The sequence below is a fragment of the Canis lupus genome, chromosome 17 (genome assembly GCF_003254725.2).
Source record: "Canis lupus dingo isolate Sandy chromosome 17, ASM325472v2, whole genome shotgun sequence".
Lineage (NCBI taxonomy): Eukaryota > Metazoa > Chordata > Mammalia > Carnivora > Canidae > Canis > Canis lupus.
Genome location: NC_064259.1, coordinates 35055097 through 35081789, shown reverse-complemented (window position 1 = coordinate 35081789; position 26693 = coordinate 35055097). Strand labels below are relative to the sequence as shown.

General features: G+C 51.2%; 1 protein-coding gene across 1 annotated transcript; it reads left to right on the top strand.

Moving 5' to 3' along the window:
• Positions 1-1839: 1839 nt before the first annotated feature.
• MAL (mal, T cell differentiation protein) lies at positions 1840-24877 on the top strand. Its single transcript, XM_025453990.3, has 4 exons — positions 1840-2017; positions 18531-18698; positions 19886-20011; positions 24305-24877. The coding sequence occupies exons 1-4, from the start codon at positions 1925-1927 to the stop codon at positions 24377-24379; spliced, it is 462 nt and encodes a 153-aa protein (XP_025309775.1). The 5' UTR covers positions 1840-1924; the 3' UTR covers positions 24380-24877.
• Positions 24878-26693: the final 1816 nt, after the last annotated feature.

Here is a 26693-nt window from a genome sequence, read left to right as displayed (position 1 = left end):
AATGATTGCCAACATGTATCTTGAGAAATATAGATAAAGGAAGTTTCCAAAGCAATTTTTATATGCCAAAGTAGACACACGGATCCTGGGGGTCAGGCTAAGATTGCCTGTTGCCCTTAGCAAAGCATTAACATCGAAGCAGCTGAGTTCCTAGAGGAAGGTCACTCTGTCTGTTCCAAGGTCACTCTGTCCACACCTGTCACTGGGCATAGGCAATAAGGAAATTTAAGTTTTCTTTTGCTTTAGTTTCCCACATCAGTTGGCATGGATTTTTGCTTTGGAAAATGTGTCCAGGAATTTACTTCTCTCCATAGAAACTAAGAAAAAAAGAGTTGTGGAGAGGGGAAAAGCTGAGGGTCCCGCTGAAGAGAGGGGAGCCCTGTGTCCTGCTACTTGCTGTGGGTGAAGTCAACAGCACTGGAGAGCTGAGCTGGAGGCATGTCCTGAACTGCCAGCAGATTGTAGGCTTTAGGATTTGGTTTTTGGTTTGTTTGGGGTTTTTTAAAGAAAGGTAGAGCATGAGGGGGTGGGGGTAGCAGAGTGAGAGAAAGAGGGATGATTCCCCACCCTTACCCCAGCCAGGTGAGCAGGGAACCCAACATGGTGCTGGATTCCAGGACCCTCAGATCATGACCTGAGTTGAAGGCAGACACTTAACAGACTGAACCACCCAGGTGCCCCTAGGCTTTAGGATTTGTAGAAGAAAACGCAGTGCTGTAATTGTACCTAAAAATAAATGGGCAACTACTAGAGTCTGATACTTGTGTTAAAATAAAGGCAAAAAGGGGATCCCTGGGTGGCTCAGCGGTTTAGCGCCTGCCTTTGGCTCAGGGCATGATCCTGGGGTCCCGGATGGAGTCTTGCATCGGGCTCCCTGCATGGAGCCTGCTTCTCCCTGTGCCTATGTCTCTGCCTCTCTCTCTGTGTCTCTCTCTTGTGTGTGTCTATCATGAATAAATAAATAAATGATTTATATTTTTTATATAAAATAAATATTATTTTATTTTATTTCATATAAAATAAATATTATTTTAAAAAATAAATAAAAAGTAAAAATAAATGAAATAAAGGCAAAAAAAAAAAGATTAAATCTTAGTCCAGGAAGAAACAAACAAAACCAAAACAACATCCAGGCAATGGGAGGGTAAGAGAAGGGGCCATCCTACCCACAGAGGTCCCGGGATACCCCCTCTGAGAGAAGGAGATAAATCTGCTCTATAAATGTCCCTTTCGGTCCCTGGAATTCGAGGCCGACTTGCCCCGACAGCAGCAGCAGCAGCCCTCCTGGCGGGGTCCGCGGTGGGGGCAGCCTCTTCCCGCCCCACAGATGTGCATGGGGGAGAGGCCCGCGCTGGGCCTGAAGGCGCGGGGAGCAGGGGCGCGTGGCCAGAGCTGCCTCGGAGCCGCCCCCAGCCCCCCGCCTGCAGCCGAGGGCAGACTGGGGCCTCGTCCCGCTTTGAGCCTGAACGCGGAGGTCGCACGTATCAGCGCCCGCAGAGGAAAGATGAGGAGACCCAACTTAAGAGCAGCTGAGGCAATGGTAACCCGCGGGGTGTCACGATGGGGACTCCGGGGGGCCTGGGTAGTGATGGTTATCATTCTTAAGGGACGGCGATCCCGTGCCAGGCGTGCGAAGCGCCTCGCCGGAGGGGCCTCGGCCTGCTCGGGTGGGAGGTGGCGCGGGAGGTGCGCGCAGGAGCCGGGCCGGCCCGCAGCGCCACCACCCGCAGCGCCTTCGGGAGGGTCCGGGCGGCGCGCATCTCGGCCTTGGGCGGGGACGGGGCGGGCGGGGACCGCGGCTCCTCCCTCCTCGGCCCCGGGCTCCCCTCCTCTTAACCCGCGCGCTGGGGCGCCGGGGCCACTGGGCTCCGCCGAGCAAGCGAGCGGTCAGCGCGAAGCCGAGCCGCGCGTCCAGCCCGCCGGCATGGCCCCAGCAGCGGCGTCGGGGGGCAGCAGCCTGCCCAGCGGCTTCTCCGTCTTCACGACCTTCCCGGACCTGCTCTTCATCTTCGAGTTTGTGAGTGGCTGGCGCGGCCGTGCCCAGGGAAGGGGCGGGATGGGTGGTGGCGGCCGGAGCCGCAGGCTGCACGGGTCTCCGGAGCGTCGGGGTAGCTGGGCCACAGCGGGGTGTCCCTCCTCCCGTCCCACGCCCCGTCGTTCGGCCCCCTCTAGACAAGGGCAATGGGTGGACAGTCCCCGGGACCCAGGTGGGAAGTCCAAATTCGCAACATGGGTCGAATGTTGGAAGCAGGCCTGGGTCCACCTGCCGTGCGCTGGTTTCAGAGCCCCCCTCCCAACTCGCTTCGCTGGAGTCGCGCAGAGTATGCCCTTCCGAGAGGGCGACGTCCTTGTAGGAGTGCCCAGCTTTTCCCAGGGTTAGGGTTTCGAGAAAGAAGAAAGAAGAAAGAAAGAAAGAAAGAAAGAAAGAAAGAAAGAAAGGAAGGAAGGAAGGAAGGAAGGAAGGAAGGAAGGAAGGAAGGAAGGAAGGAAGGAAGGAAGGAAGGAAGGAAGGAGAAAGAAAGAAAATTAGGAAGGAAGGAAGGAAAAGGAAAAGGAAGAAAGAAGAAAGAAAGAAAGAAAGAAAGAAAGAAAGAAAGAAAGAAAGAAAGAAAGAAAGAAAGAAAGAAAGAAAGAAAGAAAGAAAGAAAGAAAGAAAGAAAGAAAGAAAGAAAGAAAAAAGAAAAAAGATAAAAGAAGGAAACCTGAGTACGCATTGCCAACTGAGGTCTGCAGATTGGGTTGGTGTAGTATAAGGAGCTGAATCTGGATTATTCTTTTCTGGCATTTGAAAGTTTCTGGCGAGTGAACGTTCTTGCCACCACTTTGAACTGGAAATAATAAAACAAGCCACCGTTTGATCGCCACAGTCACCCTGCCCTGTGCGGGCGGGTGGGGGTAAGGGAGAGGGAGTAGCCTGAGCGGTCCTGGGCCTCGGCTGACCTTGGGCGGCAGGAACCCCGCTCCTGAAGCTGGAGCTGCACTGTCTCGGCTGCTGGTGGCTACGGAAAGCACTTCCCACTCCCGGCTCTTAGTAAGGTGGTCGCTGTGTGGGGACGCTTCAGGTCTCCCTCAGCCTAACTAACCGCTGCGGGGGGCGCAGTCCCTTACCTGGGAGGGGGCGTGGTGTATTTACTCTGTGGGTGTGGTGCGTTGTGGTCACAGAGACTCCTTCCCTGCACCCCCACTGGAAAAGACTATGTCCTAGCTTGAATGTCTAAAAATGGGACCCTGACTTCTTATTGTCTGATTGGAGGCAGAAGGATGTGAACAGCAAAGGAAGAAACTTCTGTTCTCCGTGGAGGGTTTGGGGGAAAGGGCTAAGGGGGCTGAGGTTGCCTGGGGGCGCCCTATCACTGAAGTGTGAATTGCATTGAGCCCAAACCTGGGTGTATTCAGAATACCTTCAGATCCTGGAGCTAACCAGAATCTAAGGAAGTGACATCTAGAAGACACCCTGGACACCACTAAGCCCAGTCCCACCATTTATGGATGGGGACATCCAGGCCCAGAGAGAGGGGCTTGCATCCACTGGAATATTCTTTTCCCAAATGGCTCATCTGCACTGCCATTCAGCAGTTAGCCTGTGCTTCCCCAAGACTGAGTTTCTGAAAAGAGCACATAGACCCTATGACTTGGGAATAAGTAGTGGGTGGTTTCTTCAGAGGCTACTGCATTACAAAGGCAGAGTTTCATAACCAAAACAGATGATGGCTAATGGTGAGGTGTGATGGGGCAAGAGAGATTTTTTTAAGCAACAAAAGATATTCCTAGTGGCTTTTAAACTGCCCTTATAAGTGGCTTACAATGTCTTTGTAGCTGTTTGAGGAGCATTAAAACAAGAATCAGAGTGTGTTACTTGAACTCCAGGCTGAAGACTCTGTTGTACCATCTTCCTCTTGCCCTGACAAGAATGGGCTCAGGTGGCAGAAGATAGTGGCAGGTGCGGGGGGAGGGGGGGCTGAGGGGCAAGGTGGGGAATGCTGGCTTCACCGAAGGGACAAGACTCCCAGTGCCCTCTGCCTCCTCTTGGTATCACAGTTTAGGGGAAGGAGTGCCGCTGAGGGTAGGAACAGCCCAGCCAAACAGAGCAATCAGCTGGGTGGGGACGAGAGGATACCACCTCCGAAACCCAAAAAGTGAAAGAAGGCTGAGTGTGGGAAATCTCAGAACCATGAGTTAGTGGAAATTTACTCCTCCCGAGGCAGTTCTGTGGCCTGAGATGGTAAAGGCTTCTAGAAAAAGTCATTCTTTCTTGCTTGGAACACTTTCCTCTCAGCTGTGTTAGAAGTGATTTTTTTCTCCTTATGGGCACCTGAGTGGCTCAGTGGGTTAAGCATCTGACTCTTGGTTTCAGCTCAAGTCATGATCTCTGGGTCCTGAGATCAAGCCCCACAGCTGGGCTCTCTGCTCAGCAGAGAGTCTACTGGAGATTGTTTCTGCTTTCCCTCTCCCTTTGCCTCTCCCCCCACTTGTGCTCCCTCTCTCTAGAATAAATAAATAAGTCTTTGAGAAAAAAAAAAAGATTTTATTCTTCTTAATCTCAGCCCTGCTCTCCCACTTCCCTTCCTTCCTCCCAACTCCCCAAGAGACCTTGGGTGCCTCAGTGTGTGCCTCTGAATCTCTTTCCTCCTCTCCAGAGTGGGGATGCACCCACGGGGTGCTTGGGAGAGCAGAAAAGAAAGCCGACACTGGTTCTTTAAGTATTCCTCTGCACAGTTTGTAAGATTTTAGAGTGGAAACTGTATGTGTCTTGATGTGTGGAAAGAGTAGTGAATTATAGAACTCTGAGAAGGGTTTTTTAAATTACAGACTATTACAACTCAACAACAAAAAGACACGCAACCCACTAGAAAATGGGCAACAAACTTGAATAGGCATTTCTCTAGAGGAGCTTCATAAGCATATGAAAAGAGGTTCAGCATCATTAGTCATTAGGAAAATGGAATAAAAACTACAATGATGTATGATTTCATGTGAAATTATGGTGATTATTATTTAAAAAAAAAGATTAGGCATCCCTAATCTGTTCTTCTCTTGATGGACATTTTGGCTGTTTTAAATTTGTTCTTTTCTGCTGGTGCAGATGGCATTGCCAAGAACATTCTTCTATGTGCCTCATTAGCTACATGTTGGGAAGTTCCTCCCAGAACACATAGGGAGGATTTAACCTCCTGCTTCATAGGAAAGGCACATCTTCCTTTTCCCAGATGTTATCACATTGCTGTTCAAAAGGTTGATTCCAATGTCCAATCTCTGGAAGCAGAGTTACCCAGCTGATGAAGCATAATTAAGCTCAGGCCCCTTCCAAGACCCTGCCTTAGTTCGCCTTCTTTGATAAAGAAGGTCCCCAAATTGTCTGTTTCGAGCTAAACCTGGACCTTTCCAGCTCCTACCAGCAGTGCGTGAAAGTCCCCACTGTTCCTCATCCTTGCCACACTGGATTGCATCAGAATTTGCAATTTTCTGCTAATCCAATGGGTGTGAAATGCTTGGGTATGTTCTAAATCTGTGGTCCATTGAGTTGATTAGTCACAATTCATACCCCATGCCTGACTTCCCAGTAGCCCGAGAGTCACAGATGCCAGCATCCAAGGCCAACAGGGTGGAGCTCCCCTCCTCTCCCCTCTCAAGGCAAGGAAACTGCCCAAAGGGGCTGGGAAGGGTGGTGACTCGGGGGAGGGGTGGGTGGCAGTATACGGCAACCTCACTCTGGCCCAGCACCCCTATCCCAGACCTCTGAAAGCTGTAGGGCGTGGTAGGAAGTAGAAGGCTGGCCCTACCAGGTAGTGTGAGCCACACAGGCCATACCGCTGTTGCAGGCAGTGGAGTCACAGGCGCACCCCCCCCATTGAGAGGCTCCCAGCAGAATGTCCTGTTTTCCAACAACTCACCTGGAGGCTTTGCTTCTGGCCTGTTCCCCTGTCCCCACTCAAGGGGAGACTTTTTCTTTGGGGATCACAGTCTCTTGTTGCCTCTTCCTCTTCTTTTCTAAGCCAGGAGCTCTATGACACTCAGACCACCATTCACGGAACAAAATGTTAACGTCGAATGCTCTTTGTCTCAGCTCTGGCCAGGGCCAGAGGAAGCTCTTCTCACAAAGTGCCAGGGGAGGTGACTGGCCCGCGCTCTCAGAACTTGTGAAGGAAATGCCAAAACACAGGTTATGAAACCATTAACTTGGCTCCCTCTTCCAGCCACTGACAGAGGAAAAAGGAAAAGCCACTGGCTGGAATGGCTGGGGATGAAGAGAGACTTGGGGAATGCAGAAAAGGAGGGAGAGAGCCAAGGCTCCTAAGGGTTCACTTTTTGAGGTGAATGTGAAGTGGGGAGCTTCACCTGGAAGGGGGTTTGCAGTTTCGATACTCACAGTGAACTGGATACAGTAGTTACCCAAATGAGACTGTTTCTCTCACCCAAAGAAGCTGAGGACTTTTATTATTTGAGAGTGACCAGACAAGTCCTGAGACCTGCCCTAGATTTTCACCTGCCTGGTAAACAGCTGCCCTACAGAGCCGGCGTGGAGCAGTGAGGGTGGGGTAGAGGCAGGATGATATAGCAGTTTTCTGGTGGGTGGTCCACCTTCTGGTTACATTGTGAAGACAGCATGAGGACTCATAGGAGATGAGAGTTGTACTCACCGAAACCGAATTTTGAATTTTTCGGAGCTGGGAGGAGACTGAGGTTGGGGGTGGGGAACGGGAAGGGGGGGAGGCGGAGGAGGGGGTGGAGCCAGCTTCCTCAGGTAACTCGGTCTCCAGGGTGGCACTTCTTACAGTGACAGCAAGTCATGTCCAGGATTTTGCATTCACCCCAACACCCATGATGATTTTTTGCCCACAGCAGAAAGGATCATGAAAGGGCAGCCCAGGGGAGGGCCTGGTTCCCTTCTTCCCTTTTCTCCATGTCCCCCCACCCCCACCCCAGGAGTTGAAGGGGCAGCTCAGAGCCACTGGGGAGCTCCCAGCCCCTGAATCTGCTTGTAAAAAAAAAAAAAAAACCCTGAAGGATCTGAGTCACTAGGTCAAGGCTGGGCCCAAGAATCTGCATTTGATAAGCCATTGATTCAGCAAAAGTTTGGAGTGGCCATCAGTAGACCAGCCCACCCCCTCAATGTTTTTACCAGGGACAGAGTAGTGGAGACAGTGCTTAGTGAGAGGCTGGGGCAGGGAGCCAGATGCCCTACAAGGTTCTCCTGGGTTCAAGGCAGGCACCCTCTGTGCTTCTGGTGAAATTTCCCTGCTGCCCCAGCCAGGGACCTCTTCTGTAGTCACCAGGGAGTGGGGGCTGGCCAGTGTAGGATAGCGGCTGAGCTTGGCCTTCACTGGCTGCGCCCACTGACTCCCGGCCCTATGTCCTTGTCTTGTGTTGGGGGCCCCTCTCTGTAGCTGTTTAGAAGGGGATAAGGACACTGCCTGGCTTTTCTCCTTTCTTCCTCTCTAAAGGGAGGGGAAGAACTATAGTAGACGTCTCTCAGGGGTTTGTTCTTGGAGTTGAGAAATGACTTTTCTGGTTTTTCAAGAACCAGAGGACTGCTTTGATCAGGAGTCAGTGGCTTTGAGCTGTTGTCTGGAAACTGTTTAGTGTGATAATGGGGCTTAACTCCCAGATGGTCATGCATTTGTCATCACAACCTTGGTACTTCGAAAAAGGTTGCTTTTAAGCTTCCTTAAAAGGGACCTCTAAGTAGGTCCCTCCCTGGCTTGATGCAGATGGGATAATACCTAGGGCAGGAGGAGGTATCCTCTGTTTGAGTGCTTTCAGGAGAGGAGGATCCCAGATGCCGCTGCAGGGGAGGAGGAGCGCTAGCTCACACTCGCACTCTGGTCACTCAGGTTGGGTCAGGGACAAAGGCTGACTATTTACACCTACACCTGCCACGCCCTCTGCGGGAAGGGCTGGGGGATGTTGATGGGGGTTGCTCACAGTGCAGCCTAGGCCAGCTCTGCACAACCTTTGGAGTGTCTTGGCTTTGCTCTAGGATTAGGCGTATTCTCTGGGAAAGGCTGTGGGTGGGGACTGGATGGTTTGGGGCCTGCCTTGAGGTGGGATGGGGCCAGCCAGTCGACGCCTGGATCGGGCTAGGGGCTGAACACTAACAGATTCATGTTAAGCCCTGGCTTCCAACTCCAGCCCCCTGCCCCCTCCGCCCCCCCCTCCCCCCCGCTACCGCACCCCCCTCCACACACACACACACAAGCCTGCCTGGGGCTTCCTTTTGGACTCCCAAATATCAGTCCTTGGACAAAGTGTTTTGGACCAAAGGCCATCAGGGGCAGACACTAAAATACTCCAGCAGGTGTTCTCTTCAGGTGCTGATGGATACGAGGACAGTGAGTGAGTGGCACCCCTCATTCCAGAAGCACTAATGCCATGGACAAGTGTAGGCTCACTCTACACTGGCTTCAGGTTGTTCCTGGGGGCCTGGAGCAGGTTCTGCTACTCTCTGCATCTGTGGGGCCCCAGCTGGCCTTATACATTCTGGTGGAAAGGCCTAGCTCCTGGGTAGCTCCTGCTGGGCACCAGCAGCATGATTATTTCCCAGGTAACGAACTAGCATTGATTTAGTGATTTTGTGCAAGGCTTAGCTCCAGGCTCTCTGCTACTCCCACCTCATTAATAGCTAATGTTCTGCCCACACTGGGGCAAAACAAGTCCCTAAGGCCTGAAGAAAATATGTAGGAACTAAAAGAAAAGCCTTGTCACCAGCCGTCACACATTGATATGCACGGCAGTGGGAAGAGGCACAGCCAGTCTCAGCTGACCTGAAATTCCACACCATAGCCCCGGATTCCTGTTAGAACGAAGTCAGGCTGGGAGGGAAGGGGCCAGGAAGAGGAGGAAGGGGCCAGGAAGAGGCAGGAGGAGTAGCCCCGAAACACTCTGGGATCCAACTTTGAAGATGGCCCTCAGAAAACCAAGGGCGCAGGCTTTAAGGGTGGGAGGAGAGTCCTAGAACCGAGCAAACAGAGAAGGACCAAAAGTGAGACTGGCACCCTTACACCTGTCAGGAGGGGTGAGGGGTGGGGGGCAGCTCATGACAGATGTCCTGTTGATGGACCCGGGGATGAGTACTGCAGGCCTGTGCCTGCAGAAGAGGGAGTCACGTCCTTCAGTGTTCTGATCTTTCGCTTGTTTTTTGGTCTTAAACACAAACCTTGCTATTCTTTCCCTCTGAAAGAACAGAGCCTATTGAGCGAGTGGAGGGGTGGGGGAGGGAAAGCCTGCCTCCGGAAGCCACCTCCCTTGCGGTTCTCTCTAGACCCGGGGTGGCTCTGGCTAGAGAGCCGGCGGGAGGCTCAGGGACTAGTCTCCTGGCATTCGATGTGGCAGTTCTCATGGCCATTTCCAAAGCGACCCTACACATGGGGAGGTTTCATGGTGAACTGCTTGTGGGTTGCCTTGGGTAACTGCCACACGCGCACGGAGGAGAATCTGACCCAGGCTGCACAGCCAGCCTGTCCGAGCGGGTGCTCAGCAGCTGTGGGGATGTGGGCAGGCAACTGCACCTCAGTTTCTGCATCAATACAATGGTGATATAATGGCACCCACCTTGAGGATTGAGGCGAGGAATGAGTGAATGAGGGTAATATGCACAAAGCTCTCAAAACGACATGATGCACATAGTTACTGCTCGACAGCTGTTAAGTGCCACTATTATTAATTTACCAATGACTCAAACATCTGCTCTGAGATCAACTGGCCAATCCCTGCTAGAAGGAGGGGTGCAGAAGACCCATTCCCCTCCTCTGCTCCGAGCTGACCCTGGCCAGCCTGCTGGGGTGGCAGTCCTGCCTGCCTCCTGCCCCAGGGGCAGGGGATGTCTTAAGCCTCTCTCCTGCCCCACCCTGTCAGCTTGGTGCCAGGATGGGTGGGGAGAGCTTTGTGAATTCTCAGTGTCATGCAAATTGCTGCCTCTACCCGGAGCCAGTTACCAATGGGCCTGGGATTAAGCCTTACAAAAATAATTTATCTTCAAGTGTCAGTGTATCAGTGTATGGCCACCATCTGGAAGAGCATTGATTCAGGAAGAGGGTGGCCTCTGGCACAAAAGTGTGTCCTCACCCCTCCCAGTCTCCTTACTGCCCCGTGGCTTATGATAAGCCAAGCACGGATGGGTAGAGGGGCCTGACAGGAAGGATTCCACTTTGCTTTTGTGTCTTAGGACTCTTTCTAGAACCAGCCCATAGCCCTGCACTGGTCTCCATTCGAGGTGTCCCTTTAGTGCAGGTGGCATGGTGGGACTAAATTCTCTATCATTTAAGCCCAGACTTCCCCTGTGCTCCCACCTGGAAGCCCACCCTGAGAGCACTCCCTTTCCTGGCACTTGGCACCTGTATGGCCATCCCTTGTTTGGCTGTGTCTCCTGCCTGGACCCTAAGTCTGTTCATGTTCCTGGCACAGATCATGCCCTCTGAAGCCTTTGTTCTTAGCCTGTGTTGGTAGGAGAGGGGCTACTTCTCGTCTCCCACCTGGCTGCTATGAATCACAAGGGTGTCTTTGACTCCAAGGGGGCAGATGGAGGATGAAATTGACAGTCACCTGCAATTCCCAAGAAAGAACCACTAGGACCCTGGAAAGAAGCCCTGTGTGGGCAGTCCCTTCCCGCTACACAGGGTACACACCTGTTTTGTTTGTTGGCTCACCACACTTAGTGATGCCCATTAGTGCCTCTTGTTTTTCTTGCACTGCAGCCAGCCCCATCTGGTCTAGCATTTCCCTGGATGTGCCCCCCTCTTACAGGTGGCTTACTGGCATTTTTCACGGAACCTCCTTGTCTCTGTTTATCCTGCTGGGTAAAGCCCGTGGGTATAGGTGAGGTTAGGAAATTTTTCCATCCAAATGAGGACATGCTTGTCTGAAAGCCCCTAGCTCTGTGGACCAGAAAGAACTTTTCATTCATTCAGGAATGGGTGACTGTCCTCTGCACGGGGAGGGAGTGACTAGTGGCCAGTACCTAGAGCAGAGGTATAGTGTGTACTGTGGAAGAGATTTCCCCAGGGCTGGAGGGAAGTGGGATTGCAGGCCTGGACAGAGGCCTCTTCTCCATCCACACCCACCGTGTTAATGTCACTGCAGACCTGAATTCACCTCTAACCCTCTGAATCTCAAGTCTTTAGCTCCCTTTCCACAAACAGACTCAAGGCTCCCTGAGTCTTGGCCTTACCTTCAGATTAGATGAAGAGACACTATCCAAGCCTGCCTTGAGAGGCCTAATGGCACAATGGGTCCCCCTGGAAGAATGACCCTGGTGATGAAGGGTCGGTGGGGGGGCTGGAGCAACTTGCATAGGTAAACTGAGTCGGGTGGCCTCAACACCACTCCTGGTGTAGCCTCAGCAGTCAGACTCCCAGTGAGCTGCCTTGTCAGCTGACAGAGGCAGTGGGGGTCCACACAGGGAGAATCTTCTGACTCCTCCCCCCCCAGACACCTCCCTATGGGGTCTGTGTAAATTGCTGGGCTCTGTCCCTGTCCTGGGCAGAGATGTTTAACTGGTTACCCTCACTGGGGTCCTGACATGTTTACCAGGACCTGACTCTGTGCTTGGTGGACCCAGAGCTGCTCCAGTGGAGTCTGGCAGCAAGACTGGAAGGGAGAGATGGATCCGTGTTTTAGTGCATGCCTTTGGCTAAGGTCTACCTGTGGGGATGTACCTGCCTCAGTGCTGGCCATGGTCAAGAGCACTCTCGACTTCTGCTAAATGCATGGATGGACAAATGAATGAGGGAGGGGGTGAGCCAGGGAAGCCTCTCCTTTGATTTGTTGGGGACTGAGTTCCTCTACAACAGCGGGGTGAGGCTCACACAAGAACCAGAGAAGCTGGCATAAGCCCCACACGTGTGCTTCCTGCCATCACCACCCCACCCCCCCCTCAGTACAGGAAAAGAGTCCCCAGCCTCCCTCTCAGATCTGTTTTCTGAAGAGACTCTTCTCTTCAGAGCCAAGGGTCTTTGGGGAAGGCGTCAGTGTTTGGGAATCTTGTCTTGGTCTTCCCCTCTGACCTCCCTCTGTGCCTCCTCCTACCTGGTGCTTATGTCCTCTTGACTTCACTGTGGTACCCTACCCTTCTCTGCAATAGCACATCCATAACCAGCCTGTACACACACACACATACACACACACTCAGGCACACATGCACTCATGCATACGCACCCCCACACACACAAATGCTCTCCACTCTAACTCACAGAATGATGAATCTTTTTAGCCACTCAACCATTAGAGCTCATTGAGCTTCTCCTAGAGCACACAGTTATTATACTGGTCAGATCACTTACATGACATCCCTTTCTAGCATTGCAATAACCCCTGACCACTAAAATAATCCAGTGAGCATAGACATTTCTCTCAACACAAATTGAGGTTACTGGTCCAGGTGGCCTCAAGAGAGCACCAAAGGGCTCAGAGCTCACAGCAGCTGGGACTTGTCTCATCTGGTGTGGCTATCTTTCCTTTTCCTTCTTAGGGAGATGATCTGAGGCCCCCTGACCAAAGTGGCAGGATAGCTCAGTGGTAGGTGCACAGCCTACACTCAGTGACCAGTTTCCTTTGCTTCTCAAGAGTTCAGATTACAGACTCCTGTTTACGTGTGCCTTCAGGAAACCCACACCGTGCCCTCAGAGCCATTGGGAATTCTGGTGCTGGACTCCAAGGCGCCACGCTACCAAGTGTGTGTGTGTGTAAAACCCTGCATGAGAAGTCCTCTTTAAGTTCACACCTTGACTTGGGATTGGAAAAGTGTCTTCTTGTGAAGACCCTGACAAAGTAAAATGGAGCCCCAGAAAAACATCCAGAGAATTTGAGCAATTCTCCCGCATTGACCTCAGTTATCCCAGCCGTGCCGCAAAAACACTGGGTGATTGTGGACGCAGAGCTCTTTCAGCCTTGCACAAGCAGTGGAAACACCATACAAATCTCAAGAATGTGCTGGAGGATTCCTTTTCCCCCTTTTGTAACCAAAGCTCATTGTTTGAAGGAAAACTCTCTCCCATTTTAATGTCCTTTGTGTTTCCTTCCACAGAGGCAGAAACATTTTTCTCAGCTTTTGATTTTGGGGAGATCATCAGTTTTTCTCTTTTTGATGTTTCTGAAGCTATTTTTAAATTCAAGATCCCAATACGGTTTGGAGTGGATAATTGTGCATGTTGAGATCCTAGACCTATGGGAATCTTCACATGGTTACAGAAGAGGCTTTGCCTCATCATATGGCAGCTGAGACAGCAAGCGCTCAGGTGCTCACCATGTGCCAGGTACTCCGCAGACATAACCCCATTTCACCCCAACCCCATGGGGTGGGTGGGCACTGTTGTTATCACTGTTTTTCAAATAGGGAACAGAGAGGTTAAGAAACCTGCCCAGGAACAACTGGCCACCCAGCTAGTAAGTGGCAGAGCTGAGATCGAAACTTGGTAGCAAAAAAAAAAAAAAAAGAAAAGAAAAAGAAAAGAAACTTGGTAGCCTGCCTCCTATGGATTAATTCGGAAGGAAAAATGGGGAACCTTGTCTAAGTTTATACGAGAGCTCCCACAGAGACTATTTCCTGAGGTAATTTTTCAATTTTTCTTGGTTTTTTTTTTTGTTTGTTTTTTTTTTTCAAAAATCATTTGATTGCACAGGCACAAATATAAATTCTTTTAGGTCTTTGGAATTTTTTTTAGTTTGATTTTGTATATTACCCCTGGTTCTTAGGGAATCTCAACTCTGCTCAGCATCCCAAACCAGACTGAATTAAAGATGGGTGGTTTCCAATCCTGAAATACCAGGGGTCGGGGCCTCAGATCACCAGCTCATTCCTACTCACAGACACTGAGGCTATATCCCTGGATCTGGAGGACAGTCGAGGACAAGGCAAGACAGGGATTGAAATCTTGAGGAAAGAAGAGGAAAGGGAGCTTTGCACTGAAGCCCAGTCAGGACCTGGAGAGGTGCCTCAGCTGGAATCACCGGACAGTCGAGCAGGGTGTCGGAGACAGGAGCCAGTTCTTCTTCTGTTTGACAGGAATCACCAGAACATAACCCCAGGGCTCGTGTTATGGAAGGATGTTCTAAGGCTTTTGGCAAACAGCCTGGGATGTCTGTTGCATATGCTAGAACTTTCCTTCTCTCCACTAGAGTCAGACCCTGGGCATTGATGTTTTTTCAAGGTATCCCAGGCAATTCTAGCACTGAGTGAGGGCTGCAGACCACAGTGTTAAACCAGACCTGCCACTATTTTCCAGCTTGGGGTTCTGGACCCCACAGAGAGAGCTCAGTGCAGAAGATCCTAAGGCCACCCAACTTAGAGGTCGTTTTCTACAGCTACCATAGCCAGCTGCACCATCTCTGTCTGGGAGTACAGGGGATGACCTGGGTGTAGGCAGGGGGTGGTGGGAAGTCCGGCCCCTTGACAGAGATGAGCGGAAACTGGAGTCATGCCTCCACTTGGATGACTAATGTTTCAAAATGATTGCCTGTGAGCATTTGCTGCCTCTGGGAGCTGGGAGCCGCTTGGAGGTTTCTTTACAAAAGGAATGCTTGAACCCTCACCTACCCCCCTTCTCTTGACAAATATTTGGCCAGTGGGGTCCTGAGGCCAGGATGGGGTGGACTGCTACCTGCCCGGGAAGCCTTATCTCCCCGGGTGTGGGCGCTCTGCTTGCTCTCTCTGTTTGCTCTCTGCACACTTAGTAGGTGGAGTGGGGCAGGCACTGGCTTTGTCCCATGGTTCACACTGAGCCCCAGCTCTCCACGGAGCGGGGTCTTGAAGGCCATCACATGGCCTAGGGATCTGCTCTGCCTCGAGGCTCGACCCCCTGAGCCCCACCTTCAGCCACCCCTCCCCCTCACTGCCTCCCCTAGGCCCAGCTGCCGGGCCTTCTGAGGCCCTCACTGCCGCTTCAGCATCCTGTGGACTTGCCTCTTGTGTTATGTTATATTATTATATTATATACTCCTTCTTCCCCCTGCAAAGCCACTTCTTGACCTTTCGGCCCAGTTACCCAGTTAGTCCAACTCTCCCTCTGAGACTTGACTGGAGGCCCGCACCAGTCCAGGCCGCTGTGCCACTCCGGGCTGTTATCATCCTGCCTTGTAAGTCGGCTGCCTCTGCATCTGTCTGTGAGGGCAGCTGGCCTCGTGGGTGAGCAGCATCTTACCCCGGTTGTGGGTGGTGCTGGGCACAGCGCCAGAAGCTGCACACTCACATCCATAGTGCCAGCCAGCGTGCGCCAGCCTGCCCTGGGGAGACCCAGCTCTGAACTGCCACTCGTACACAAGGAAGCCGAGGCCGAGAGGCTGACTCATGCCGCGGCCTCCTGCGGCGGCTCGGGTGGCCAGAGAGCCCCTGGCCGGCTCCCGAGCACCCTGGTGGTGGACGCTGCGGGGCCGGGGCCGCCGGGACTGCCGACAGCTGCCGACGTGCATCTGCACGGACTTCTCACTGCAGTGGTGCCTGCGCCCGCTCACAGGCACGTAGCTGGGAGGAGATGCCGCCGCTCGGCCTCCCGGCCTCAGGGATGGCCTGCTCCCACCTCAGCACCCCTCCCAGGCGGGCCCCCGGGGCTCCTTCCTACAGCCCCACATTTCTCCCCCGAGACCCAGGGGGCAGGGCCGTGGTGGCAGAGGACAGGACTCCAGTTTTAATCATTTCATCTATGTCGAGGGCATGACCTTCATACGATGTGCAACTTAAAATACATTCCAGGGACAGACTGGGCCTGGAGCGTGCTTCCTTCACCAACGTCCCTGGGAACCAGTGGCTCCTCGCCTGTTTCCAGCTTGGAGGCTCCAGAATGAGACACGTTCACCTCATGTGCCTCACATGGCAGGGGTCAGAATGGGCCCATGGGGTGTGCTGTGATGGTAGAGACATTTTGTAAAAGTCCCCCTGAGAGAGATTTCCTCTCCTTAAAAGACATTATACTAAAGGAAAGTAGCCAGTCATAAAAGCCCATCTTTTATTATATGATTCAACTCAGGTGAAAGTTCAGAATAGGAACTATAGAGACAGGAAGTAGACTGATTAGTGGTCCCTTAGGGATGGGAGGGAGGGAAGCAAGTGATAGCTAAAAGGTACAGAGTTTCTTTCGAGGTGATGAAAATGTCCCAAATTGGGCTGGAGCCAATGCTTGCACAAACCTATAAATATCCCCAAACCATTGAATTTTACACTTTCAATAGGCAATTTGTAAGTGAATTATACCTCATTAAAGCTGTGTAAGATAGAGAGAGAATTGCTTCCCACCATCTTACTATGAAACTTGCTGCCATAGATAAACTGTGCAAAGAAATAAAAAGCATAATTGTTAAAAGGATCTTCACAAGGTCGGACACCCAAAGGCAGGATAGGGTCCTGAGGTCTGCCAGGGGGCAGGGGCCGGGATCGAGCCCAGGGTGGGCTTTGCTCCTGTGAACAGATATTCTTACCACAGGCTCCAGGAATCTGAGAGAGAAAGAGAGAATGAATTTTCCAGGGAGCTGGAACACAGTCTTCATCATATAGGTAAAAGTCCACACCTGAAGCAGGTCAAGTGACTGGATGAACTTGGCACCCAGAACTTCCCTCTGCCTGGGTGCCAGAAGCTCAGTGTCAAAACTGGGACCACATCTAGCTAAGCTGCATGCTCCAGACTCATGGCAGGCAATGCATAAATCATTACAGTTTACCCATACCCATCCGACAGGAGACCCTGAAGGCTGGCCAACTAACTCAGACACTGATGCACAGCTGGACAGATGTCCCACACCCAGGAGTTAGCTGTGAACAAGGGGGACCTCACCCCCACCATCACATGGCCACATGGCCATCTTGTAACTAACCCAGAGCACCTATTTTGTGCTGGCTGCTGCCAAGGAGAAGCAAGGGCAGGGCTCCCTGAGAGCATATGAACAGGGAACCTAACTGAGATTGCTCCTCCTTGGATGGTCACCTGGTGTCCAGGCAAAGGATGCCCTGGAGAGGAGGATCCCAGACCTTTGCCTCTGCCCTCCAGACAGGCATGCCCAGTTCTCCTACCTCCCCAGGCCGCACTTGGGCTTCCTACACCTCCAGCATTTTCGTGTCTCTTTGTCAGGGCCCATTATGAGAAAGGCCAAGTAATCTGTGTGATCTTGGAGGTAGCTATGGATGAAAAACACACACATGCACAGATCTTATGGTACGATTGTCTAAGGAGTTTTAGTTAACTGTTTGCTCCAATGATTACAAGTTGTAAAATGTGCCCCACTGCCCCTGCCAGTGCCTTCAGGGACCCTCAGATTCAACAGTAGAGGAAGTGTTCTGGTCAGAGATGCCCATATCTGATTCATTAGGCTCAGCTTTGCTTTGATAACTCCAGATTCTTCATTTCTCTGAATTTTCTACTCAAATGTGACTCTCTCCTGATGCTTCTCAGCTGAGAGGGTCAGAGGACACCTGTGAGGACGACGGTCTCTTGCCTAGCAGGTGGGCAAGGGAGCCAAGCAGATACCAGAGAGGGAGCCAAGACACCACTCGAGCTCACACTGTAGGGGACGGAGGGCTGGGGGGCAGCCTGTCCTCAGCCCCTAGATGCTCTGAAGGACCTTGGAGACCTTTGACCACAGAGCCCTGTCCACCTGTGCCCCAGCCTTACCAAGCACAGTCCTTACCTGGGTGGGGGATGGCAGAGGAGGCTGGGCTGCCTTCCCGGGGATGAAGAGGGAGAGTGGAAGAGAAGACAGGCCCAGCTTCAGCTCAGGGAGCCGAGATGGTGGCCTCGGGGGGTGTTATGACTCCTACGTTGTCCTGCGCTCCTCTAAAAACATGGGCTTCCTGAGCCTTCGGACAGCAGCAAGGGTGTCCTCTGGATGAGAACAGGGAAGTGCTTCTCTCATACCAGTCCTAGGCCACCAAAGAGGAGGAGGAAGGGGAGGAGGAGGAGGAAGGCAGACCTCTCCACTCCAGCCCTGACCCTGGTAGTCAGAGTACTTCCTGGACTTGGGGATTTAAGGGATCAAATATTGTTTTTTAAAATTATGCTTATGACATAGTGTGGTTGATTTACTGTGCCAAGTAAAGACCAAAGAATCAACTGGTCACTAACCTTTCATAAGAGAAAATATATTTTAATGTCAAAATAAGAGGATTTAATCAAGGATAAAACCTTAGAATAATGATAATATGGGGGGAGATAAGTCCTTTCCTGGGATGACAAATGACTTAACGTCCATGTGCCTCAGTTTCCCCATCTGAAAAACAGGTTGGTACCTTGTCCACAGGGTTGTTGTGAGAAATAGCTGAGTTAATATTTGCAAAATGCTAGCGCCAGCATATAAATGCAATATGCGTTTTTGTTAAATAAAAAAATTGTAGTTAAAACGTGAATAAAGGCAAGCAAGCAGGGATGGGACTGAGACTGGCAATGCCTCGAAGGGGCAGTAAGAGGCATTATTGGTAAGGAAAAATGCCCACCACCGTTCTCTGCCTCCTTTCTGTTTTTCTGCCCCTAATGCCCCAGCAGGATTCTGGATCTGGTCCTTCCTGTGTGTGGGCTCTCCTGCCCCGATATTCACCCCTGCCCTCCTTCCCTCTGCAGATCTTCGGGGGCCTGGTGTGGATCTTGATTGCCTCGTCCCTGGTGCCCATCCCCCTGGTCCAGGGCTGGGTGATGTTTGTGTCTGTGTTCTGCTTCATGGCCACCACAGCCCTGCTTGTCCTGTACATAATTGGTGCCCACGGCGGGGAGACTTCCTGGGTCACCCTGGTGAGTCACAGTCTGGAATGTTTGAGGTGGGTGGGTGGGTATTGGACCCTCTCTCCTGGCAGGCCGGCTTTTCCAGCGCCGGGTGAGGCCGTCCTGTAGATTGCCTCCTAGCCCAGTTCCCAGGCTGAGCTGGCCAGGCCTTCGGCTCTGAGCTCTCCCCAGCGGCCCAGGGCCCCCCATGGCAAGGAGGTCAGGAGAAGGTGAAGGCAGAGGTTGCCTGGTTCCCATTGGGTCTGCTCTGCTTTCTCCTGCATGACTGCCTTTTTCATGGATAACCAGCAGCCCAGCCGCCCCTCCCCATACCACCTGCACCTGCCAGGTGCCTGCTGGCATCTCCTAACATCCCAGAGAGCTGGATTCCATCTTAGGAGGGGGCAGGGACCTGGAGGCTGCCCTTGGCTGCCCAGTGTGAGGCCAGGCTTACTGGCCAGTGCCCAGTGGTGACCTTCTAAAGCAGGGTCCCCAGAGAAGGACTTGGAGCGGGGAGTGGGATGGCCCATTAATTCTGCATAAGTTCTGCCTTGAAGGCCCTTCAGGGGGATAAAACTTATACATGGAATACCTGCCCTTTACCTACAGTGGAAGGGGGGCAGGACCATTTGGCCAGGCCTCTACCCTCAGAAGCCCTTCTACTTAGACTTGCAAAATAACCTCCAAATGACAGCTACTCAAACTGCATTCTGGTTCCTCTTTGCTATTAAACTTATCTGGAGCTCCCTTAGCCCCCCAAAATGAAACAATAATAAGACAAAAGTGACAGTGGAAATGACCTAGGTCTCTCTCACCCTGCCCTCGTCCCTGAGGCCACCCGTGATGCTTCTCAGGGCCAGAGCCAATTTCTACCTGTGAGATCCCAGGCTGCCCCTCCTGACCCCCACCTCTTCCTTGATTCTATCTCAAGGGAAAGCTGTGTGCCTTCTCCCCTGAAGTCCTGACTATGGCCCCCATTCCAGTGAAATAGAACCAGGTGGGCAGTGCTGGTTACACAGCCTCTGTGAGGAGGGGGCTGGGGGCTGATGATGGGTGGATGGGGCAGGGGTCGGGGCAGGAAAGCCCTTCTTTCCCAAAGGAAGCAGCAGAAGATGAGGGCAGGATCTGAGCTACGCCAGGAGGGAACAAGTCGAGGAGACAGGCCTGGTTAAGACCGCAGCTGCCCACCTCTCTGACAGTGCTTTCTGACCCTGCAGGACGCAGCCTACCACTGTATCGCTGCCCTGTTTTACCTCAGCGCCTCTGTGCTGGAAGCTTTGGCCACCATTGGGATGCAGGAGGGCTACACCTACAAACAGTACCACGAGAACATCTCTGCAGTGGTGAGTGCCGCAGTCAATTTGCCCCTGGTCCCAGCTCCCCCGCACCCTCCCCCTCATAGAGGGTCAGCAGAAGGCTGCTTGGGCCCTCCCCTTTCTTTTTACTTCACTGACTTCTGAAGAAACGAAGCCCTGGAGAAGGGAGATGACCCATGACGTGCCTGAGCCTCCTTTAGCCCTCTGGTCAGTGCTGCGCTGTGCAGGCCTAGGTTGGCCCAGGGCTCTGTGCCTGGGTGGGCTTTGCAAAAGGGAAATGACCATGAGTGCCACAGAGTATCTGAGCCCTCCGTGAAGGATCTTATTTAACTCTCCCCAGTACCACTAGCATGTAGGTGCTCTTATTATACCCATTTCACAGATGCAGAACTAGGACATCAAGAACATGGATAACTTGCTCCAAGATGGCCAGGAATTCCCAGTGTCCAGGACAGCTCTGTCACCCTTACTCTTAGCATCTGTTTGAAGTGGTGAGGCTCGCCACTTGGGTCTGCTGGCTCTCCCTGAGTGATCTTCCCTCAAATCACACAGGCTGGGGGAAGCCTTGAGCCCAGGGATGTAAAATCAAGTGGCTAGTGTCTCGCCAAGCCCTGGCTTTGGGGCTGGGGCTGTGGAGAAGCCTTTCTGGGCCCAGCATGTCCAGAGCCCTCCACTGTGGACGTTTGCTGCTATAATAAGACCTTGTGGTCTTCTTGATGATGTCTCCTGCCTGACAACTCTGAGAACCCACTGCAGGAGGAGGCGCCTTGAGCAGGTATCTTAGCTTGCTCATCTGTGAAATGGGCCTATAGTTCTGGTCTGACTCCCTCGGGACTGTAGAGATGCTAAACACTCTTCTCTAGGCCCTCACAGTGAGCAGTGTGGGGCCTGGGGAGGGGGGTCCTGAGCCTCATTCACTCCATCAGCCGAGCAAATGGGGGTGTCCGCAGTGTGTGGCCAGAGTACACAGGTCAGGAGGGCCTCTGCACTCTGAAAGAAGCCTTCTCCAACTGCAGGGTCAGACTCACCAGTGGGCTTTGAGGTCATAACCCCATTTTCTTCTTAAGGGAATGAATGAGAATGATGACAGAGAGTAGGAGGGTGCTTTGATTCACAAAACCTTTCTCCAGAGCTCTGCACATGTGGGCTCCCACAAGTATTCGAACTCGCAATATCAGATGTATTTCTAACCCTGGGTGTTGCTTCAAAAATATGAAAAAGCTTCGGGAAGTAGCACTCCTCAGATTTCTGGGGGTCGACCTGTGAGTTATACAAATGCTGAGGTCAAATGTGGTGATCAATCACAAGATCCCAGCTCCAGATGCCTGAACTGTACCGTCTCTACTTTTTGGTAAGAGCAGAGCAGAGGCTGAGCGGAAAGCCATGGGAAGGGGCATTGTTGGGCTCTACGGAAGGGTTTGGCAGGTGGTGCTCTTCTTGCTCCCAAAGGGAGGGGTCTGAAGGAAAGTTCTTGAAAGCCTCACCTGGGTCCCTATGGGCCCATTCTCTGCCCCAAGGAAGCCATATATTCCCCCTAAGTTCCCTGCCTACTCTCCAGTTCCATAAACATGGCCACTTCCTGGTCCCTGACACCCCCTCAAATATCCCACAGTGTGGGAGTGTCTCCCACTTTGGCTTATCTTCCAAGCTGGCTGGTTTCTAAATAGTAACACAACCAGGCAGCACCTTGGTTGTTCCTTCTTCCCTTGGGAGACTGGTGAGGTGTTTCCTTTGTCATTCTTCAAATAACTCTTGTAGAGGGCCTCATACCCCCCCGCCCCATCCCAACCCCAGAAGCCTTCTCTCCCAACAGACAGCAGCAGCAAGGCATTTGACAACAATTTCCATGAAATGATTGCAGGTAACGGTAGTGAAATGCACCTGGAGTGTGGCTAGCACAATGACCCAGATAGGGTGAATGCCTCTGCCCATGGGACAGATCTCTAGTTGAGAACCACTATGATCTACTATGTTCCAACTTTTCTTTTTCTTCCTACCGAAATGCAACATACATCCAAAGAAGTGAGCAAGTTGCAAACGTACAGATGGGTGAGTTTCCATAAAGTAACCCCTCTGTGTAACAAGCATCCAAATTGAGAACTAGAACATAATAAATGGCTCCCAGGATCCGCTTGTCCTGCCGCTGTCACTGTGCACCCAAATGAAGGAACCGCCTTCCTGATTTCTAGCTACCTAGTTCAATTTTGCCTGCTTTTGAACTTCATGTAAATGGAGTCATACAGTGTGCATTCTTTTATGTCTGGCTTCTTTCTCTCAACCTTAGGTTTGTGAGGCTCATCTGCATTTTGGGGTGGAGATGTACAGTGTTTATTCTTGTTGCTGTATAGCATTCCACCTGTGACTACACCAACATCTATTTATCCACTCCGCAATTCTTCATGCCCCTCCATTTTTGTTAGTTGAATTAGACAACACATGGGCATGCCCGGCAAAGTCGGGAGTGCCGGAATCAAGAATCAAAATGTTGGGCACCTGGGTGGCTTCCTGGTTGAGTATCTGCCTTTGGCTCGGGTTGGGATCCTGGGATCCTGGAATCGAGTCCCACATCGGGCTCCCCATGGGGAGCCTGCTTCTCCCTCTGCCTATGTCTCTGCCTCTCTCTCTCTGTCTCATGAAAAAAATAAATAAAATCTTAAAAAAAAAAATGCTGCCAGCAGGCCGAGGCAGTGGGCCAAAGGTGATATCTGAGCCCGGTTCAATGTAAAGTCACGCCTTTCTATGCAAAATATCAGTTGTTCTGGTGCACAGGGCAAACCCGGTCCAACCACATCATGCCTTTCTCCTGTCCTGAGGGTAGCCAGCCAGGAAATGAGGAGGAACCTCAAGACCTTCTCCCTCACATTCCTGGCCTTTGGAAGCATCTGGCCTGCCTCTCCCCATCTCTGTGTTACTTAGTTGGAGCTGCCTCAAAAGCTAACTTTTCCCTCTATTCTTTGCTGGCAGCAGACAGTGTGTGCCAGAGGGATCCCGGGGATTGGTGGGAATTACTGAGGGCAGCTGGAAATTTCTACAGAAATCTGGAGTAACACGAATGGCAGCCATCATTATGGAGAGGGGATTCTGAAGACCCAAGGCTATGCATTCATGTCCCTGGCTCTTAGTGTCCCACTGTGCCATTGCTTGACCTCACTCGGAAAATAAGTGTTTCCTGTTACTGCCGGGGACATCTGAGGTGCTCTTGCCAAGGGTTCTCATTGGGTCTGGAATTCCCCAGACACTAAACTGCTCCCCTCTGACAGGGAGAGGTGTTCTTTTGGGGTGGGCCACTCATTCACATACAACTGTGCCTTTTAGACAGTGTTCAGGGGTTCCCAGATGAGTTCTCTTACATTTGTTATTAAATAACTCGGCTTACTCATCGCCTCTGGCCAATAAGGGTGAAGGGTTCGCCCATGTGTGGAGGCAGGGAGAGAGCAGGCACGATGACCGCTAGTGTTTATGGGCATTTTCAAGAGTCATGGAACCGTAGCTGCCCTAATGTTGTGCCTGGGTTGGAAACTCTTGACCTCACACCCAAGGTCACAAATCCAGGTGCAGATATTTGACGTGGGGACAGGAAAGCCTTCAGGGAGGCCAGCCACGCAGAGCAGGGTGGTAGGAATAGATGGTGCCCACATGAACACAACAAGTCAGGGACTTGACAGGGACAAAGTGACCATTTGCCCCATTTCCAGGGCCTTTGTTCCCAGCATCAAAACACCAACCGGATCTTTCCAACAGCTTTCTCAGTAAGCCCCCTTCCTTTTTGCAAAAGCTCCCATCCCTCCTCCCTGTTCCAGTCCCTCACTTCCTGTGAGCCTGGCACACCCTTGCCCATGCTTATGAAATTAAGATTCCTGGAGTAAAATTCTAGTAGGGATCTGAGGATGACCAGACAGCATCAAGACCTTAACCAGAGCCAGCAAACCCACATGTTCATATTCCCTTAGCCAAGGCCAGTGGAATCACAGCTGGTACACTCTAGCCTTAGTGGTGTGGGAGAAGGAAAATTTCCATTAAGAGCAGTATTATTTGAAGGGTCTCTGGGGGTCTCCATTTCTAGTTGGGTCACATCAGCACGATGACATGTGATGGCAGGTAGTTGACCTTGCACCCCACGTCCTATGCATCAGTAAGTCACCCAGAGCTCTGTGCTGAAAGCATTATGGGACCACAGAACAAATGTCTATGGGAATGACGAGAAGCAGCGGCGGCCCATACCCTTTCAGGCCATCGTCCCCAAACACCATGGGAGTGTGGACAGCCCACGCATTGCCCCCCCAATGCACCCCCATTAATTGTTGTTTATCTCGGTTTCAGGTGTTTTCATATGTGGCCACTCTGCTGTACGTGGTCCATGCAGTGTTTTCTTTAATCAGATGGAAGTCTTCATAAAGCAGCAGAACTTTTGCTGAAAACCCAGACGGTGTTAACTGATCAGCCTGCCTTCCAGCATAACATTTTAGAATGCACAAATACTCTCGATGGTGGAAAAAAGAAAACAAAAAAGCGATGCTCTGTTTCTTGTGGGTGTTATGTTTACTCTCCCATATACCTTCATGTCAGGGCTGGGGGCCTGTATGTTTAAACTCCAACCACTGAGCTGTCTTTCTAGAGCTGTTTCCTATTTGTGGAAGGGGGCTGTGGGGCTGGGAAATAGGGACTGTGCCCACGAAACAAAGATCCCCTGGTGACCCCTGGACCGGATCTTGAGAACTGTCTGTTGGACTTCCCACAAGCTCTTTTGAGTACCCATCCTGGGGCACGTTTCCAAGTCTTCATGGATAGTCTCCCTGTCCTGGGGAGTAAAGGTCACCCAACAAGTATCTGCAGATGTCCACAGTGGAAGATGATAAACCTTTGAAATACTTTATAAAATGCCTTTATGCTCAATACTTTTGTGGGGTGTTCTGGGGGTTTTGTTTTTAATTTCCTAGTTTCAGGGACTCCATCATTTCAGCCTACTTTCTGAGGAATCCTTTGCCTTATACTGAATCTCTAAAGGCAGCCATCAAATGGCAGTTCAGATGACAGCTGTGTATGCTTGGCCACCGCACTGCCGGAGAGCCCGTCACTGGGTATCCCACCCTCCCCAGCTACCAGGTGCAGCAGACAGCTTCACCCTTTCTGAAGACTCGCCAAGTACCAGCCTGGGGAACTCCTGTCTAATGCAGCACAGACCCCTACAATACAAAGGAATCTGTGTTCCATTAGAAAGTCCTAAACCCGGGAGCACCTGGGTGGCTCAGTTGGTTGAGCAGCCAACTCTTGATCTCAGCTCAGGTCTTGATCCCAGGGTCATGAGTTCAAGCCCCACATTGGGCTCCACACTGGGTGTGGCACCTACTTGTAAACAAAACAAAACAAAACAAAAAAACAAGTATTTAAGCCAAAAGAAAACAAGATGCAAAAGTTTCTTCTCCTTATGAAGCTGATCAGAAATCCTCTGGGCAATGTGCTTTGTGTTTTGTTCCAATTAGGGATATGGATAATAATAAACTGTTTTTGGAATTTCTCTGGGCCACTCCCAAGGAGGGCAAGGGGACTACTGAGGGAAGGGAAGTAAGAAGACAAGTGGTGAGTGCCATGTTTTAGGTGTAGGATGTCTGGATTGAAAGGAAAGGAGACAGGAAGGAGGGCACTCAGTTAGGAATCCTTAAAGCCTAGTTTCCATTTAAAAATGCTGCTTTGTCCCTTTGCTCAAAGAATTTAAAGATATTCCACAGGGGCACAGAATAGATACCTCAAAAACTGGTCACCTCCCAGCTATGGAGGTGTACAGCAGAGGCTAGCAGCCACATAGGGCAAAGATTCAAGCCTCAGGCAGAGGTTTAGCGAGTTGACATTTTACTCCCCAACCACCTTGGGGACCCCTGACTACATGGGGTCTCAGCAGTATTTTCAGGAGATCTGTTATTCCAGGGTAATTGTACCAGAAAAAGGTCACTGTTAGTGAGTCCACTTAAAATTTAAATAAAATTTCATAGCAAATTAGGGGCAAAATGTTTGAAAAAATACAAATTAGAAATCATTAGGAAATGGTAGGAAGTTTGTCATGTATTTAAAAAAATTTGCAGTCAGGTACTGATTGAGGGAAATAGGCTTTTTTTTTTTTTCAACAAAACTCCCTGATTGCGTGCTGGTGAGTCAGAAACATGATGCCAATGGTGGAGCATTTTTTGACCCCCATCGAAAAAGAGAAACCAAAAAAAAAAAAAAAAAGAAAAAGAGAAACCAAAGGCTTGGTTGAATTTCCCAAAGGTTCCTCAATGTTTTGGAATTTTAATCATTCTCTTTAAAGGAATTTTGATTTGTTCTTTCTTTTTCTCATTTTCAATTGCATATTGGTCTAACGATAAAAATCCTCGTTAGTCCAAGGCTTTGCAGATGATTCTATGACAGGACTTCCTCATTCCTCCCATCCTCAGTCTTTTTTTTTTTTTTTTTAATTTGCAGTTTCATCTGGCATTTGATTTGCATCCTGTTTTCATTGGATGTTAATGGATGGCTAGCTTCCAAAAATGCCGTCTCCTGGTCTTGCTTTTCTGTTCACCCAGACCCTCCTCTCCACCCCCTCCCGCCACCCTGGTCTAGTTTCTTCCCTCCAGCGTCTCACTGCTCAGCTCTTCTGCATCCTGCTGTTTAGGAAGTGTTTGCAAGGACAAGAGCTGGCTGTTGGGCAGGCCTTCCTGCTAAGGGCACTGATCCT